General features: G+C 41.2%; 1 protein-coding gene across 3 annotated transcripts in view; it reads right to left on the reverse strand.

Moving 5' to 3' along the window:
- Nucleotides 1-15504: 15504 nt before the first annotated feature.
- Nucleotides 15505-18526, reverse strand: part of spsb1 (splA/ryanodine receptor domain and SOCS box containing 1) — a 79954-nt gene continuing 76932 nt past the window's right edge. For all 3 annotated transcript variants that reach the window (XM_078557837.1, XM_078557835.1, XM_078557834.1), the window contains exon 4: nucleotides 15505-17871. In XM_078557837.1, coding sequence (XP_078413963.1) covers nucleotides 17744-17871 — 128 coding nt within the window. In that variant the 3' untranslated portion in view covers nucleotides 15505-17743. The remainder of the gene's footprint in view (nucleotides 17872-18526) is intronic.

Below are 18526 nucleotides of genomic sequence, written 5' to 3' on the forward strand. Positions count from 1 at the left end.
ATAAATGACCACAATTTTTTTGTCTATAGCCACCAACTTCCTGATCAAGACATCACCTTCATGCACAAAAGTAAAATACTGCAGATGCTGGCAATCTGAAGTAAGAAAATGGAAATACTCAGCTGGTCAAGCAGCATCTGTGGACAGAGAAAAACAGTTAATGCTTCAGGTCAATGACCTTTCATCAGAACCTGAGTATCTGTAGTATTTTCAGTTTTTATAACTTTGTAGATTAAGATCGTGAGGGATATAACACATCCGTGTTAAACTGGTTTGTTTCTTAACCAGACAATAGTTTCACTTATTGTCCAGAAAATTCAAATGTTAAGTTATATTCTAGCAATAAACTTAAAGAGAGAAGATTAATTTTGCAGACACAGTGTGGTCCTTCTATTCTCAACATGTTTAACCTTTGATCTGCCAGGAAAATACTAGCTAATATTTTAAAACATCTGCTCTGTGTCTAATGAGAACAGGATTTCACTAATTTGCTTCTGATTCTGACACACCGCATACTGAAATTCCCATTCTTCAGAGCTAAACCTCTGTGGAAGAGAAGACTGCCTCAAAAGGGTTTGGGAATGTGCTGCATAATTCCCCACACCACACAACCCTCTGCAGGACTCCTTTACATTTTAAGCATGTTAATTATCCAGTTTGTTTGTTGTGGGGTCCACCTTCTATGCCATCTGCATTTCATTCGTTTTTCTGATTTTTTTTTTGTTTTAAATGGTATCTTTTGGGATGTTTGGCCTCTGATGTGGAAACAGTCCTGGCAGCCATTAATGACTGCTATATAAAAGAGTACATTGTTGACAGATTAAGATGCATCTGGGGCTTGTAGTGTACTCCTCGATTTAACAAAAAAAAGTAATTATTATTTTTCTAGCAGGTTGGTTGGATGCATTTCAATACGGGTATACGCTACAATGAAGCATGTCCTGTACTGAGAAAAAGCTTCAAACTCAGGAAAAGGGAGCAGTTTGATACACAAACCGTCAGCGTGTAGTTTGGAAAGCTGGAGAGTTTCTAAGCTAACTCTTTGGTCCATGATAAAGTGCAAATGAGAACTGCCTTTAACTTAGTTTTTCCAAAATTAAATCATGGTTCCTTCCTCGCAAAAATATGAAACTTTCATTCTCCAAGTCTTCAGTACCTGTTTCCCTTTCAGTAGCAGTGATTCCAACTGGTGGGAAATGTATTACATTCTTCTGGTGACTGTGGGCTAGACCTGTGGGCTAGGCTGGTGGGCATTGGGCCAACTTTGGGTTTCTTTCCTGATCGTATCTTTGATCTGCAACGTATGTCTTTACCCTACAAACCAAATATTCCAATTTTAGGAACACTGATTTTCTTTAAAGCAGAAGTTTTACTGCAAAATCTATCAGTATCTATTACCGATTAACAAATTGTTAAATTGATTAAAACTTGGGAGGAATTCAAACTTTTGGCCTGTTTATTTTGGATTTATTTGAATTGACTGCAATGGAATAATATTTCTTTTGAAGTTGTTTCAAGACCACACCTGAAGTATTGCTTCTAGCTATGGTTATGCCTGAAGACTTGCTCAGGTCGTACATTCAACTTGAAGCTACAGCTCTGGCCAAAAACCAATTCCAACCCCAAGCTTTTGAGTGGGTATGAGGCCTTCAAACATTGAAGACATTAAAAGACACAAAAGATAATGGAATGACTAAATAAACGGTGATGGTGGCGTAGTGCTAATATCACTGGACTTGTAATCCAGAAACCCAGGCTAATGCTCTGGAGACATGATGGGTTCAAATCCCACTGGTGGAATTTAAAGTCGATCAATAAATCTGGAATTAAGAAGCTAGTCTCAGTAATGGTGACCATGATGACTATCATTGATTGTTGCAAAAACCCATTGGGTTCACTAATGTGAAAGCCTGCTATCCTTACCCAGTCTGGTCCCACAGCAACGTGGTTGACTCTTAAACTGCCCCTCTGCAATGGCCTAACAAGTCACTTTGTGAACTATTAGAGATGGGCAACAAATGCTGGCCTTGCCAGCAAGGAACACATCCCATGGAAGAATAAAGAAAATATAACTTAAACTTAATTTTTTTTTAATATAAATTAAACACTTTTTTTTGAACATTATAAATTTGTTACTGAGAAACAGCAAAGTTTTTAAAAAAAACTATTTATAGGAACCTGGTGGCCAGATTGCAGCATCGGAGTGATGAGCTCACCCAGGCAAGATCCATTATCAATGTAAACCTAGGAATTTATAACGGGTGAAAAACGTTGACGAAAAGATGACTGAAATCTGATGAGTCAAAGTTGGGCAGGCAGGTAATTCACGTACACACAAGATTTTAATACAAATAGTTAATGGCATGAGAAAGTCAGATCATAGAATTCAAACCACGAGCAGGAGTCGCCGACTTAAACAGTAAAAAGCAGACGGAAAACGGATGTGAGCAAGTTCCTTCACATCAAGTGATCAACATATGAAATAGGCTGTCAGCTACAACAGGAGGAAACTGGTCTGGGCAACAAATGCTGACCTTGCTAGCAGTGCCCACATCCCATGAAAGAATAGAGAGAGAGAGAAAAATAAATCAGTGCTATGACGGGAGGACTGTAGAGTCTTTCTGGATGAATGAGCCACATGGGCATATGTATCAGACTTGTGAAATTAAGAACGTGACATTGACTTAAAGACCACTGTCCTGTAACAGAGCTAAGTTAAGTGAGTACAGTAACAGTAACACACCAGCCATTACTCATGACACTGGAGCCAAATCTCTAGATTGTAGAGATCCAATCCTGGTTTGTGATGCTGTAAAAGAATGTTTGTGATGAGATTCTGCAGTGTGTTTCCTAGTTTTAGGGTAGATTTGTAACACATACTTTCCAACGGTAAAGCTGTACCAAAGATTTAATCATGCCTTATTCATCCTCAAGCAGTCTACTAATTAGTTAGAACAGGACCTGGATCAAAGATATTGCTGGCATTACTCGAGTTACTGTACGTCTCTTGTTTTTTTTTAAATGTATAATGATACATCCAGGGGAGCTGGTTAGCTTTGTTGGCTAGACAGCTAGCACGTGGTTCAGAATCATGGCAACAGCGCGGGATTCGATCCCAGTTCTAACTTGGATTTTGCCTCCTTGTCCCCATAGTAAAACCACAGAATAAGCGAATAATTGAGGGATGCTACCTGGAGAGTAAAAAAAAAATTATGTATCGCTTATTCATTTTGTTCTTTTTCCCCCATCCTGATTCAAATTGAAAGTACCTCAATGGTTGGCAAGAGTTACTGAGGCACCGTACATCACCAGCAGATCTGTACAAATCACTGCTGCACGTGCCCGGACTCAAAACTTTTGGCTTGGGTGTTATCAGGGGGACGATGGCATCCGTAAACATTATTCTAAGGGAAACCAGGGTTACGGGGAAAAGGCAGGAGAGCGGAGCTGAGGATTAACAATCAGACATGATCTCACTGAATAGTGAAGCACACTCGATGGGCCGAATGGCCTACTTCTGCTCCTACGTCTTATGGTCTTAATAAATGTTGAAGTAGTTACATGATGAGTGGTGCTTTTTGAATAATGATGAGATTTGCTCTGGTTTCTGACTCTTGAGAGAAACTTTCTTGTATGTAAGCTGAGCCTTGCAATTCTTTGTCATGTTCCTTTGCACTATTTCATTTCAATTCTGTGCTCTCTGGTGAATAAATCTCAGAATACCATGCTGAATTGCTTGAGTGTTTTGGCTGGACTTGTGTAGTTGAATGATTTTAGTCACTTAGGCACCAAGGAAACAGTCAAACCATAGGCGTGATATAGTAAAGATCCACCAAAATGCACCCCCACCGCGCCCCAAGCATTAGAAACACAGGTATGGTAGCACAGTTGTAAAGTTACTGAACTAATCCGGAGGCCTAGACTAATGATCTGGTGATATGAGTTCCAATCCTACCATGGCAGTTTGTGGGTTGAATTCAAGTAAATAAATAAGCCTGTAATAAAAAGCTAGTATCTGTAATGGTGATTTTATGAAGCTATTGAACTGTTGTAAAAACCCATCTGGTTCACCCATGTCCTTTAGGGGAGGAAATCTGCCACCATGTTTGGCCTGTGCGTGATGGTGGCATAGTGGTAATGTAACTAGACTAGTCATCCAGTGGCCCAGGTCGATGTCCTGAAGACAAGGGTAGCTGGCAGCTGGTGGAATTTAAATTCAATTAACAATCCTCAGTAATGGTGACCATGAAACCATTGTTGATGGTCACAAAAACCCATGAGGTTCACTAATGCCCTTTAGGGATAGAAATCCGCTGTCCTCACCCAGCCTGGCCTACACGTGACTCCAGACCCACAACAACGTGGTTGACTCTTGACTGCCCTCTGAAATGGCCTTGCAAGCTACTAAATCAGCTCTTTGCAAAGAAAGAATGACCAATACTTGCTGGCCTTTCCAACGATACATGGATAAAATGAAAAATGAAGCTAGAGGTGTGAGGGAAGGTGCTAGTATTTTAGGCCTGAAAGGCCAGAGGGTGGAGTGGGGTGGGGAGGAGAGGAGAACCTGGCATAGAGGGGGTTTTTTTGTCCAAAATACCAATCCTTATATTGATCAATAGGTAGAATACCTGTGCCTTTGAAGTTGGTTTCTTCTCTCTGACCTGGCAAGCTCCCAAACAAACACTTAAAATATCATGCCCATGGCTGGGGCATAAGCTTTTAAAATGTATCATCAGGCCAGAGATTAAACTGTCTGGTTCAGTTTGCACTACGCACTAATTAAAAATGCTCAGGAATGGGAGCCGTGGCTTAGTGGGTAGCATTTTTGCCTCTGAGTCAGAAGGTTCCGAGTTCAAGTCCTACTCCAGGACTTCAGCACAAAAATCAAGACCGCACCGTCAGGAGGTGCCATCTTTTGGATGAGACTTTAAACTGAGGCCCCATCTGTCACCTTGGGTGGATACAAACAAACTCCTGCCACTGTTTAGCAGTAGGTGTGCTGGCCGATATTTATCCCTCAATCACAAAAGCAGATTACCTGGTCATTAATACATTTCTGTTTGTGGGAGTTTGCTGTGTGCAAATTAGCTGCTGTGTTTCCTACACTCCGACAACACAAGAAATTTGACACCGCCCAGGACAAAGCAGCCCGCTTGACTGTCGGTGGTGGAGAGAGAGTGAATGGCACCCCTTCCACAAACAGTGGCAGCAGTATGCCCCATCTACAAAATGCACTGCAGGATCTCAGTAAGGCTCCTTTCACAGCACCTTCCAAACCCACGACCACTACCATCTTGAAGGACAAGGGCAGCAGACACATGGGAGCACCACCTGGAAGCTCCTCTCTAAGCCACTTGCCATACCTACTTGGAAATGTATCGCTGTTCCTTTACTGTCGCTGGGTCAATACCCTGGAACAACTTCACTCCCCCGCCCTCCCCAGCACCGTGAGAGTGTGCTTACACCACACGGACTGCAGCGGTTCAAGACGACAGCTCACCACCAGCTCTCAAGGGCAATACTGGCCTAGCCAGTGACACCCACATCCCAAGAAAGAAAGAAAAAAGTCTGACCAACGAGGTCATGAAATGGGCAATATAAATGCGAGTCAATGATTCAGCAGCTTCCAACTGCATGAACACACGAGATCAAGTAATTTGCAATTTCAGCCTATGGGCTGCACAGAGTTAACTGATCACACCCTGAGTGTTGTGGAATGCATTACAATTAAGCCTCAGCAGCCACAGGTGAAGGGGAGTTCTAAAAGAGAAAAACAAAGTTCAGAGTTCCTGCTCCTGATTCTGATATCCAGTTACCCACTACAATATGAACATTGCGTAACATATTCAAGTATCAGCGTGATGGCTCCTGCAAATCAAATCGCCTGCCAACCATCCCGCCAAGGCTCAGACATCAACAGTGGCCACTTGTGAGAGGCACCAGGAGACGAGAGATACACCGAGAGAACTGCGGCCCAGGAAGGTGCCAACATTTCTGGGGCGTAGAGGGGAGGCAAGATTACAAAAGTGTCAAAATAACAATAAATGTTAAAAAAATAACTTGCTTTTTTTCCTCATTTTACATTTTGCAAGTGTTTCAAAAGGCCTAAAATTACTAGTTTGCTAAAAGAACAGCTGGTGCTTCACAAAGATTGGTTGTGTTTGCACTTCTGATACCGAGGTAGGTCGAAGAAATCCGGGTGATTCAGACTTCTGCTGAATCCAGTATACGTAGGCCAAACTGTTCACATCGACTCCCAACAGTTCAACTAAATAAAAGAGAGACACAGTCGGAGAATCTGCCAGGAGGTTAATTACCCTTGTGTAATGTGTCAGCGTTTCAGATAAGGTCATGTGATTCCTTTAAAAACTGTTTATAGACAGACTTTACCAGCAGTTGCCAATTGAGATGTCTGAGAACAACTGACGACTGCATTCTTGGTTGCTACATTGTCCTGTTTGAACAGTGAACACGTCAAGCTAAGAGAAGAGGTCATTCATTTCAAATATTCAGTGTAGCTGGAACCAAATCCTGTTTGGGTGTCTGGGTTTGACAGTGCAATTTTTTTGTTCTAAGACAGCTTTCAGATTTTGAAACAGACATTCCAGAGCAAACATTTTAGGAAGAAAAAGACAGTTAAAGCCTGATTATTTTACCACATATGGCAAGACAGGAACTTAACTACTGACACAATTGTATTAATTTGGGACTTTTGCTACAACAAGGGACAGTTTAAAATAAACACTTGAGACTTTACATTGCTTTGTTTCCAAGCAATGAACTACTTGGATTTTAATTCTGACTGCAGATTCCTTTTAATAAACTGCTTCCTTCCCTAATTTTTCCAAGATTAACTTGCTGGCAAATGAACACCTTGATCAAAACTAAACAAAAAACTATGCAAAGGCTTGTAAAGAGTTGTTCGAGAAGCGTGGTTGCAATAACCATCACCTGCACTGATTATGGAGATTTTTTTTTTGCAGAATGAAGCCTCACAGCTTGATGGGTCTTTAAAATTGAGCCTCACAGACAAATCCTATTTGTGTTTATCATCTTGTCCATTTCAAACAAAATAAATAAATATTGCTCCCCCCAGATACTTATGACCAAAATTTGAGGACTCAGCTGTTTGACCATTTCTATGATCCCATGGCAGGTTCAGCCTTCATTGGGCAGTCAATGGGATCGTCACTGCATTCTTCTTCTCCTTCAGTTCCCGAAGGCAGGTCCGACCCACGGCACCACCACAACCTCCAGCGCAGATAGGGCAAGGAGGCAGGTCCCGAGTCCACCCCAGCCTGAACGGGGATCAAACCCCACGCCTTCGGCATCAATCTGATATACACCAACCCATCTAGCCAGCCAGCAATGCCCCGCAAAGGGGCTCGAGTTGCTGTAGCAATATAGACTTTTACATACAAGTTGTAGACTGGAGCTGTGGATAGTGATGGTGGATGCTCCAATTTTCTTCCCATCCCATGGCTGACCAGGAATCTCTCCCGCTCTTACTGCCCACCATTGGCGTGCGTTGGAAGGATTTACCACACTATGGGCACACCCGCCTTAACCATCAAGTCCTGTCATGGGACTTGAATCCAGAGCTTCTGGCTCAGAGGCAGGGACATTACCCACTGCGCCACAAGACCTCCCCTCACAGCATTATTAGAGTGTACTAAATATTTATTTCACTTTGGTCACTGCACAGTTAAACAAACACACACTGATGATGATGTAAAGCAGCAAGTCATCGCTGCCCTTTTTGACAAAAAAAGTCATTCATTCCAAAAGGATTCATCATCCACCATGAAAATAATATGACCTTTACATGGATTAAACTCAGGAAGCCTTTTCAAAGTAGAAAGAAATCCATCGGCCCACTATGGAGGTTGAAAAGTCATTTACAGCAGATTGGAGTGAATAAATGAGGGTGTGTCTCACCCACCTTGGAACTTACCAGGTAACTTAAATTATCCAAAGAGGAGTCATATTAGAGTTGAAACTTTAACCGTTTCTCTCTCCACAGACGCTGCCAGACCTGCTGAGTTTTTCCAGCATTTTCTGCTTTTATTTCAGATTTCCAGCATCTGCAGTAATTTGCTTTTACGAACGTTAATTATACACTTCAATATTATCCATTCTTCTTTCCCCCACCACCCCGCCTCTCCCCGCCCCCGGTCATAGCACCACTAAGGCTGTCGTGCACAGAAGAGGCAAGCAACACCAGGGAGTAATAATTAGATATCTAATTTCAACTTTGTAAATGTAAAATGTACCTGCAGGATCCCACATACTTTAACCCAATAGGGTAAGGCCCAATTACGAAATACGTCAACTGTGATTGTTCTGAAGCTTAAAAGATGATACTTTACATTCTCAGCTTTAAGATCATCTTAAGAGTGTTGGTAGAGCACAAGTAATCATTTACTTCAAAGTCAAGAAGGACCAGGATTGAACTGATCTAGTTAGTAATGTAAAATCACTGGAGATAATTGTCCAGTAATGCACCTTATATTTATATAGTACCTTTATTGTAAAAAAAAATCCAAAAGGCATATATCAAACAAACACACACACTAAGCCACATATTAGGAATATAGAAGGAAATAGGAGTAGGCCATTTGGCCCATCGAGCCTCTTCACCATTCAAACAGATCATAGCTGATCATTTAACTCTACCCCATTTTTCCTTACTATTCCCATATCCCTTGATGTTATTACTGTCTAGAAGCCTATCAATTTCTGACCTGAACATGCTCAGTGACCGAGCCTCCACAGCCTTCTGGGGTAGAGAATTACAAAGATTCAGCGCTCTCCCAGTGAAGGAATTCCTCCCCCTTATTCCAAAACTGGTTCTAGACTCACCAGCCAGGGGGAAAAAAAATCCTACCCAAATCCACCCCAGAAACTTAAAAATTCTTCCAGGGGGGGGTGACGATGAGATCACTTTTCATTCTTCAAAACTCTAGAGAATACAAGCCCTGTCTCCTCAGGGACAATGACCAAAAGCGGAGTCAAAAAAAAAGAGATTGGGCTTTAAGAGTGTCTTAAAAAGGAAGAAAGTGGAGTGGAGGGGCAGGGAGAGGTTTGGAAAGGAATTCCTGAGGTAAGGCCAGGCTGCTGCAGGCATGGCCACCAATTGTGGAGCAATAAAAATAAGGAGTATTCACAAGAAGTCAAAATTTAATTTGTTTTCAATTATAAAAATGCAAAAAAAATTAAATCTACTCTTAGAACCAAGGTTAGATTTCTACTTAATCATAGAATTATACAGCACAGAAGGCAGCCATTCAGCTCTTCATGCTTATACCAGCTCTTTGAAAAAAAACTATCCAATTAGTTTAACTCCCCTGCTCTTTCCCCATATCCATGCACTTGATTTATATTGGAATGTTTCCATAAAAAGCAACTGACAGGTTTTATGCAGATGGATAGATTTCATAAAGGAAAACTAATGCACTGTTAACAGGGCTCCACACTGTTCTTAATATCTGTCAGTTAAACATTAGGAAGACTGAAGCCATTGTCTTTGGCCCCGCCATAAACTCGATTTCCAACTACCTCCCTCGCCACCGTCTCAGGCTGAATTAGCTGTTAACAACAACCTTGGTGTCCCATTTGACCTTTGAGTTGAGCTTCTGAGCCAAATTCTCTCCATCATGAAGACCACCTACTCCCACCCAACTCCATAATATCACCCATCTCCAGCCTTGGCTCAGTCCACCTTCTGTTGAAACCCTCATCTATGCTTTTGCTAACTCCAGCCTAGACTATCCCTATGCTTTCCTGACTGGCATCCCGTCTTCCACCCTCCATTAACTTGAGCCAATCCAAAACTCTGCTTCCCATATTCCAGCTCACATTACTGGCCCTATTTAACTATTACCCCTGTGCTCACTGGCTCCAGATTCACCAATGCTTCAAACTTAAAATTCTCACCTTTGTATTCAAATCACTCCATGGCCTTACTCCTCCCAATTTCTATAACCTCCTCCAGCCCTACAACCCCCAAGAATTCTGCCTTCCAATGTTGGTCTCTTGGGCATCCCCAATTTCTTTCACCCCACCATTGGCAGCCATGTCTTCAGGCATTGAGGCATTGAAATCATCTTCCTAAACAGCTCTGTCTCTCCTTTTAAAGGCATTTCTTAAATACAGCTCTTTAATCAAACATTTGGCCATTTGTTCGAACATCTCCCTCTTTGGCTTAATATCAATGTTCTAAAATCTTATTATACTCGTGTGAAGTGCCTTGGCAAGTTTCTACAATGTTAAGGCACTATATATTCATTCAGAATGTCAACAACATGTCCATTAAGCTGCATCACGCTTAGAGACCCAGCGCCTTATCGATGATGTGGAGCAGCAGCAGAGAAAAGGAGCAAAACTGCACACTGGGCTCCCACTACCTTGAGGGACATGCTGCCTCACGTGCCCAAAGATCAGCAATGGGTTGAGAACTGGCCTGTTCAGTCACATGAAGTCCCACAGCAGAAACCTGAATAGACCTCTTCAAATCGAGGGACAACCAGCAAGAACGTACACAATAAAATAAGTCTTAGGGTAAGTTAGGTATCTTATTGCTGTTTGCATAGCTTTTCACTCTCTCTTTCCTCCCTCCCGCTAGCAAGTCAGAGATTATTTCAAAACAGAATATTTAAAAACAATGGCCAGTTAAACTATTCTCGCAACTAGTTAGGGCTGTTATATGCACACGTTGGTGGCTTCCTCCGAACTCCAATACTAAAATCTTGTAAGTAACTCATCTTGCACATGACCAGAGTGCTCAATGTCAACACTGCGTTCAGAAATTGGGAAGGTTTTCATTTAAGAGGAATTATTTTTAAATAAATACTTTAAAAAAAGAGTTTACTTGTATCTTGAATGTAATTTGGGCAGCCACACAAGCAAGGACCCTCATAAAAGCCTTTAGCAAAAAGGGCACAAAACTACCATGTAGAAGAAAGCAATTATCAGGTATTTCAACTGAGTGCTACTTTCATCATTCCTGTGTAATACAGGTCTAGATTTGGCCTGTCCACAATAAAGTCTTTTCCTTGGTAGCCTAGAGAGGCAGGAGTCTGTGGAAGCTAAAACTGGACTTGGCAGAGGCGGTTTTGCTGGAGTCAGTTTTACTTAACTCAGGTGGTCTCCAGGTCACCCCTGCTCTTTTGCAAGTTGCTCCAGACTCATATAAGCCTCCCAACCTCGGGAGTTATGACCCTTGGCCAATGACAGAACCAGTGAATTTTCAGTTATGGTGGTGAAAGATCTATAAAATCGAGAGACAACAGCCGTTTACAGGCAGAGGATACTTTGGGAAGAGTTGTGGTGTTTCCTTAAGCAGACATGAGGAAGGCAATGGGGAGACCGTCTCAGATTCTTCTCCCTAGTCATATTGCTCATCGAAATTGAAAGGAGGCAGCTCCTAGAGGAAAACGCAAAACCACGAGGAATGGAGAGAAAAGTGAGCAGAGGACCTTCCCTTGGACAGATCACTAATACTATCTACGTTACCATGTGGTTGCACCCCAAAATGTAAATTCAGGGTGAGAAATTAATATTCCAATTAACAAAATAACAAATACGCAGGGTATTTTTAGTTGATTGACTTTGGGATAACCATACTGTCAATAAACCTCCCCAATCCTCCTCCTCCTCCTTCCAGTACAATGCCCTAAGAGGGCCTTGGCAACCATGGACTTCCATTGGATTGGCCCATGATTATGCTTGGCAAAGTACTGCTGTGGTTTGCTGTTGTCTTCTGCAGTATGGCTGACCAGAAAAAACTCTCCCGCTCTTAGCACCTGCCATCAGGCGTATTAGAAGGATTTACAGGCTGATAATCTGTTTGGCCACGTTAATGAACTCCCCAGTCTCTCTTTTTAAGCATATAACAAGCTCCACTCATTTTACAGAGTTACATACACATGACACCAAGTTCATTATTGTGATTGATGGGGGAAGTACACATTAAAGTCAGAACTTTAAAAATAAATGCCTACTTATGAAATTATCCTATTTCAATGCAACACAGCCCTATCCATAGATCTAATGAGTTTGGTACTGCCTCAAGCCAAACAGCATTTTCTCATTTAATACTCCTCTTGCCTATGTAGTGCCAGCCTTTTCTGGTGCATGTTCTGCATCTAACTGAAGTCAACTAGATTTTCTGTTCAACACTATTGGCGTTTTAAACACTCCAAACATGTTGACTCCTCTCTGTGATACAGGTCCATGGTATCATACTCCAGATTCTTGCTCTACCTTTGGTTTGAGGGTGAATGGCAGCAAGGTATGCTGACCGAGGGATGTTGGGTGGGTGCAGACGTAGAGTTCAGCCCAATTTTATCCTCACCTATTTTCACACAAGCCATGTCAGTGGAAGTCATGGGCTGAGCTTTTAAAATGTATAAAAACAGCATCTAGTTCAGGTGGAAATGCAGTTCCAATCAACAGCTTTTTGATCTTAATAGAGCTCAAGATAGCTATATAAACCCCAGGAGATTGGAGAAATAAATAATCCACTGGTTTCTGGTTATTGAAAAAAAAGACAGATGCTACAAAGCTAATTTAATCCAGCATCATGTTTCAATTAATGTAAAAAAAAAAATTCTCATAGGTGTTTCAAGCTGCAGTGCTCAATGCACCTTTCCTGGACAAAATTCAGGGGAAAATTGACACTTAATTCACTGTGCATCCCACCCTCCCCCAAAAAAAAGACCATCCTAGCCACTGAACCAAGAGTCTTCGCACAATTGAATATTGCTGAAAATATGTTTTGCTGAAGCTTTTTGTCTTGTACTGCGATCAGGACAAACACAAGAATGCCAGATTTCAAACAATCATAACAATTTATACTACAGGAGAAAAGGGTGCTGATTGGTTCGCAAGTCAACTCCGTGTGAGGTGTTTCCATGGAGAAAGCAAGAGAACTATAAGCTCCCCAAGTTCCTGGGTAATTCAAAAAGAAAACTGTGCAAGACCAACATATCCCTGTTGTTTGCAGAGAACGAGTGCATGAATGTATGTTGCTTCTAGCAAGCAGGAAGCAGCCAAATACAAGCTCAATTAGTTATCTTAAACTATTCATTAGTGGGCTACATTAGACTGTTGGTCTTTACATTGTTAAACCTGGTCATGTATTTTCTATTGGTGTAAGTGTTTCAAGGCATCATTGACAATGCTAACAAGCAGCAATCAGTCAGCAAAAACCTGCTCACCAATGTTCAGTTTGAGTTCTGCCAGGGCCGTTCAGCTCTAGAACTCATTACAGCATTCACCCAAAGAGTAGAATACCAGAGGTGAGGCTTGAGCGCCTACCCTTGACATCAAAGCAACATTTGACCAAGAAAGGCATCAAGCAACCCTAGCAAAACTCAATGGAAATTGGTGGGAGAACTCTCCACTGGCTGAAGTCATACCTAGCACAAAGGAATATGGCGGTGGTTGTTGGAGGTCAGTCATCTCAGCCCAGGACGTCATTGCATGAGTTCCTCAGGGTAGTGAACTAGGCCTAACCATCTTCAGCTGCTTCATCAAAGACCTTCCCTCCAACAAAAAGGTCATAAGTGGGGATACTTGATGATTGCACAATAAACAGTGCTGGAAAAACTCAGCGGGTCTTGCAGCATCTGTGGAAAGAGAAACAGAGTTAACTTCTAGTCCAATGGCTCTTCAGAAAGGACTGTGCAACATTCAGATACTGAAACAGCCCATGATTGCATAACAGCAAGACCTGGACAACATTCAGGCTGGGAATGGTGTGGGGCCTGAATGTTAATAGCCAATTAAGTGACAATGACGATCTTCAACAAGGAAGAATCTAACCATTGCCCCTTGACCCTCAGTGGCATTACCATCACTGAATCCCCCACTATCAACATCCTGGGGTTACCATTGACCAGAAGCTGAACTGGACTAGCCATATAAGTACTGTGGCTACAAGAGCAGGTCAGAGGCTGGGGATTCTGGAGCGAGTCACTCACCTCCTGACCCCCAAAGCCTGTCCTCCAACTACAAGAAGTCAGGAGTGTGAAGGAATACTCCCCACTTGCCTGGATAAGTGCAGCTTCAACAACACTCAAGTGAGGTGTCAGCTGTGGCTCAGTTCATAGCACCCTCACCTTTGAATCAGAGGGTTGTGGGTTCATGTCCCACTCCTGGAAACCAAGAACTGTGATTGTACTCGAAAGAGTTGCAATCTGTGTCTGTTGATAACTCAAAAGAGTTTCAACAACACTCAAAGCCATCCAAGACTGCTGCTCGCTTGACTGACGCTTCATTCACCACAAACATTTATTCTCTCCACCACTAGTGCATCATGGCAGTAGTGTACAGCATTTTACACTGCAGCAACTCACCAACGCTCCTTTGACAGCACCTTCCAAATCTATAACTTCTACAACACAGAATGGCAAGGGCAGCGGACACATAGGGACACCACCACCTGCACGTTCCCCTCCAAGCCACACACACACACCATCTCGACTTCGAAATATGTCACCGCTCCTTCACTGTGGCTGGGTCAAAATCCTGGAACTCTCTCAGAACTGTGGGTGCACCCATATCACATGGACAGCTCATGGTTCATTAGGGATGGGAAATAAATGCTAGTCTTGCCAGCAATGCTCACACCCCAAGAACTAATTTTTAAAAATGTCCAGCCCATCCAGGCTCCAAGGAAATAAAGGGAGCAAGTCCAAGACTTTGAAAGAATGTGCAAAATATGTAGTGGCAGAATAATAAAAGAAAAAAAAGGAACTGGTAGTGTTGTTAGATATTTTTAATCACCAGGCTTATCATAGGACAGTGTTTTTGGAGGGGGTGGGCTGGGGAGGGAGGTGGTGAATGAACTACAGGACTCACAACCCCACCCCACCCCACCCCCCATTCAGCCAGTCTAGTTAGGATTCTTCCAATCAAAATTGGACAACAGTGTCTAGAAACAGGTTACATTTTTGCTTAAAAAAACACCTTTACAATCAATCCGCATGATATTTGCAGTGAAGAGTACCACAACATTTCTTCCATTCTTAATAGACTTTATTAAGTAGTTGTATACAATATCTACAGCATAGTGGATAAAGAGTTAATGATTCAAAATCATACAGGACTGCAAGGATGGAATATTGTTGAGAGGACAGTTCAATAGACTTAAGTTCATGTACATGCTGCACGAGATTATTGGAAAGCAAGTTCTCTTTCAATGATGGACAATATTAGCACCTTGATGACTGAAATTAAGAACAGATGCATCCCTTCAATCTGTGTAATATTCCAAATCTGTGCAATATTCCAAGGAGAACACAAGAAAGGCAACCACTTAGTCTTGTAATAAATTAAGACCTGTTTTAACAATCTAGATTGGCATAAACCAGTCTCACCCTCTACCACAGACAGGATATTTAACGCGTTAAAAAAAGATCCTGATCATTGCTGCAGTCACCTGAGCACTCCAGAACATTCAGGAAACAGTGGATTTTCTTACTGGAAAATTACTGGGGCTTTTGGAAAGGTACAATTAGAAAAGCATTCAATTGGTACAAGGTTTTTCCTGGTTGACGAGATTCCCTTTCAGGTTTAGCCAAAGAGCTTCAAGTTCACCCAGCAATTACTGCTATCGTGCTTGTGTGTGTGTCAGATACATTTTCATTTTCTTGTAAAGCAGCCAATATGCTAAAATTCTTTGCCTTGTGGCTCCGACAATGCTCCTTTTAGAAAACCGCCATTTTTAGAGGAAGCAGATCAATAGAAGATGGGAGAACTCTTCACAAAAAGGCTTTTGGCAGACATTTTCTTACTTGCACAGGTGGAGATCAGGTTGTTGGAAGATGGACAGTTCTTCAGTTTCTCCAGATCAGAAGTTATCAAAGAAAAAGCCCCTTTTGTTTGATTACAGTAAAGGATGGATGAAATTAGCAGGTATATACAGTTAACATTCAATGCAAGTTCAGGCAGTTATATACTGTGAGCAGGAAAATTGAATACGTCACCAAAATACATCCAAACCAAAATTACTCACCTATTCAATATTGGAGCTTTAGGTCAATATAAGCAATTGGATCAGCTGTTAATTTGTCACATTCCATGAGATACATTCTCATGTTGACTGTAAATATCTGCTAATGATCAGGTTGGTCAGCCCCTTTGAATTCTCCACATGAATCAATGTTGAGACAATTATGAGCTATGGACATCTCTTGGTAAAATCATTTGCCCTTTAGACATTCCCTTCCCTGGATACACAGGATTTCCCTTCCAAATACACGGCAAATGAAATTGCTTAAGGCTTGCTAAAAAGGCACACCCTACAGCAGCTTTCAATAGATGTTTACTCTTATATATAGGATCCATTTTAAACAACCTTGGTTGTTCTTAATCAGGTTAACATCCTGCTGCTAAATTGAAACAGATTAGAAACAAGGAAATTGTACAAACTTGCATCAGCAATGCCTTTACAGAAAATTTAGATATTTGGAAAATAGCAAGTGTGCAAAGATAAAGTGAAAAAAGGTTAGCAGTATTACACGTTGGAGAATATATGAAAAGTGCAGCAAGGACAGGACAATGACAAGGGAACTGAGCAAGTGGCATAATTAGCAGGCATTCTGTTGATGTTCTATTGCAGACATCTGTAGGATTTCAACTCTGTCACAACCACTTTTTTTTTGCTCTAAAAGTAAACAAAACCCAACTGAAAAGTTAAATTTTATTTCAAGATAGCTTTAAAACAACCATTTCATTCACATATTGCACATTAAAACCAATAGATGCTGCACCACATTAGGACATGTCAGGTATAGGCCCTAAACCTAGTCACTTATACAGTTATTTGCGAAGTGAAGCGATTATAGGAGTTTGCTACCAGACCTGCTAGTAAGAGTCTTTGTGTGTGTGTGTGTTTTTTTTTCCCCAAGTGTTTGGCTTAAAGAGACAGCAGTCCTTTAATTCACAATGCGGATATGTTCTTGTGCACTTCAGTTACCCCAAAAGGAGCGATAAGTCAACTAAAAGAAAACAAGGAGATTGGACCAAAGAGTGAAGGTGAGGTAATTTAATAATTTAAAAACAGAATTGGTTTAGTTTTCTACCAGGAAAAACAAACCACGGAGGTAAGGAAATCAATGTTAGATAGCATAACAGTTTCCTTTGGATTCTTCGAGGACTCCTCTAGAATAGTGCCAGTCTTGAAAAAAAAAACTTCCCCAGTACTCAAAATATCCAATACAGATTTTATCAATCCCTCTTCCCCCTCCCCTCTCCTGATTCCCATCTGACATGTTTACCCATAAAAGACTTTTGTAGCAGCTATAAATGTATGCTCAGCACTATTTGCACATGGCAGAAAACAAGGATAGATTTCCATTCGGAAAACAGTTTTACACCAAATTTTAAAAAAAAAGGAAAGCTGCTTTTGAAATTAAAAAATGACAAGCAAATCCCCAAATTGGAAAAAAAGTTAGTTATATATTTTGATTTCAGAAAAGGATTAATGGAAAGGTTTGCATTGACATACACTAAAATATATTCACATCCCCAACATGTAAAATCTCTAGATCCTCAAAATAATGGTACGAAAAACAGACATTTGTTTAAACAACAAAAAAAAAAATATCGTTTCGTGGAGCTGCTGAGCTTTGGGGATAAAAGATCGGAGTTTGAAAATAATGCCCACCGCATAATGGATGGAGGATAAGCAGAGTAACTGCCTGTATACATGTCTTTCAGTTCCTTGCTTAAACCATCACTGGTACAGAAGGTAACTCTTCAAGGAAGCTGGTAGTGGTAGTGAGTGGATTTCATTCAAGCGATCCTTGCCTAGAGCGACCCGTACTGAACGCCGACAAAGATCCATCAACGGCAGTGGTTCAGCTAAAAAAGGAAGGCGAGAAAACAAAGGTTTTTTTTTGTTACATAAAATTATATTGATGTAAATCTACATACAGTAACCATTCTAAAAGTTATGCAAAAAATGGAAAACATGCACTTCTCAAAATGTGTTTCAGCCTTTGAAAGCATTAACAATATCAAAGATCCAAAAGTAAAAACATATCACCTACCACACACTCCATCCACTCTTGTTATTCACCTCCATTGTCACTTACCGTTCTTGACATACAACCAATTACCATCTATTAGTGCTACAAGCTGCATTACTTTAAATTATTTCAACTACTGAACACTGAAGATTACTTCAGTCAAAAATGCACAAGATTTCTAAGTAAAGTGAAATGACCTTCTGGTGCTCCCTTCATTAGACTAGCTTTCAAAAGGTTAATGACAGCTGCATTTGCACACTAAGTAAACGTATACAATAGCTTGGTTTATGGGATTAGACAAGCGTTTCAATTTAGCCTCGACTATTTTGTTTTCCTTTCCCACTGTCTTGCAATGCATGGAGCGTACACATCATTTAACATCCTTAAAAAGTTGCATGAAAAGCAACACTATGGAAATGTGACCAGTCTTCACATTAGAGTCAAGTCCTAATGATTACAATCAGCTTTGCACAAAAATACTTAAATTA

Source organism: Cetorhinus maximus, chromosome 15, assembly GCF_964194155.1.
Source record: "Cetorhinus maximus chromosome 15, sCetMax3.hap1.1, whole genome shotgun sequence".
In the NCBI taxonomy this organism is placed as follows: domain Eukaryota; kingdom Metazoa; phylum Chordata; class Chondrichthyes; order Lamniformes; family Cetorhinidae; genus Cetorhinus; species Cetorhinus maximus.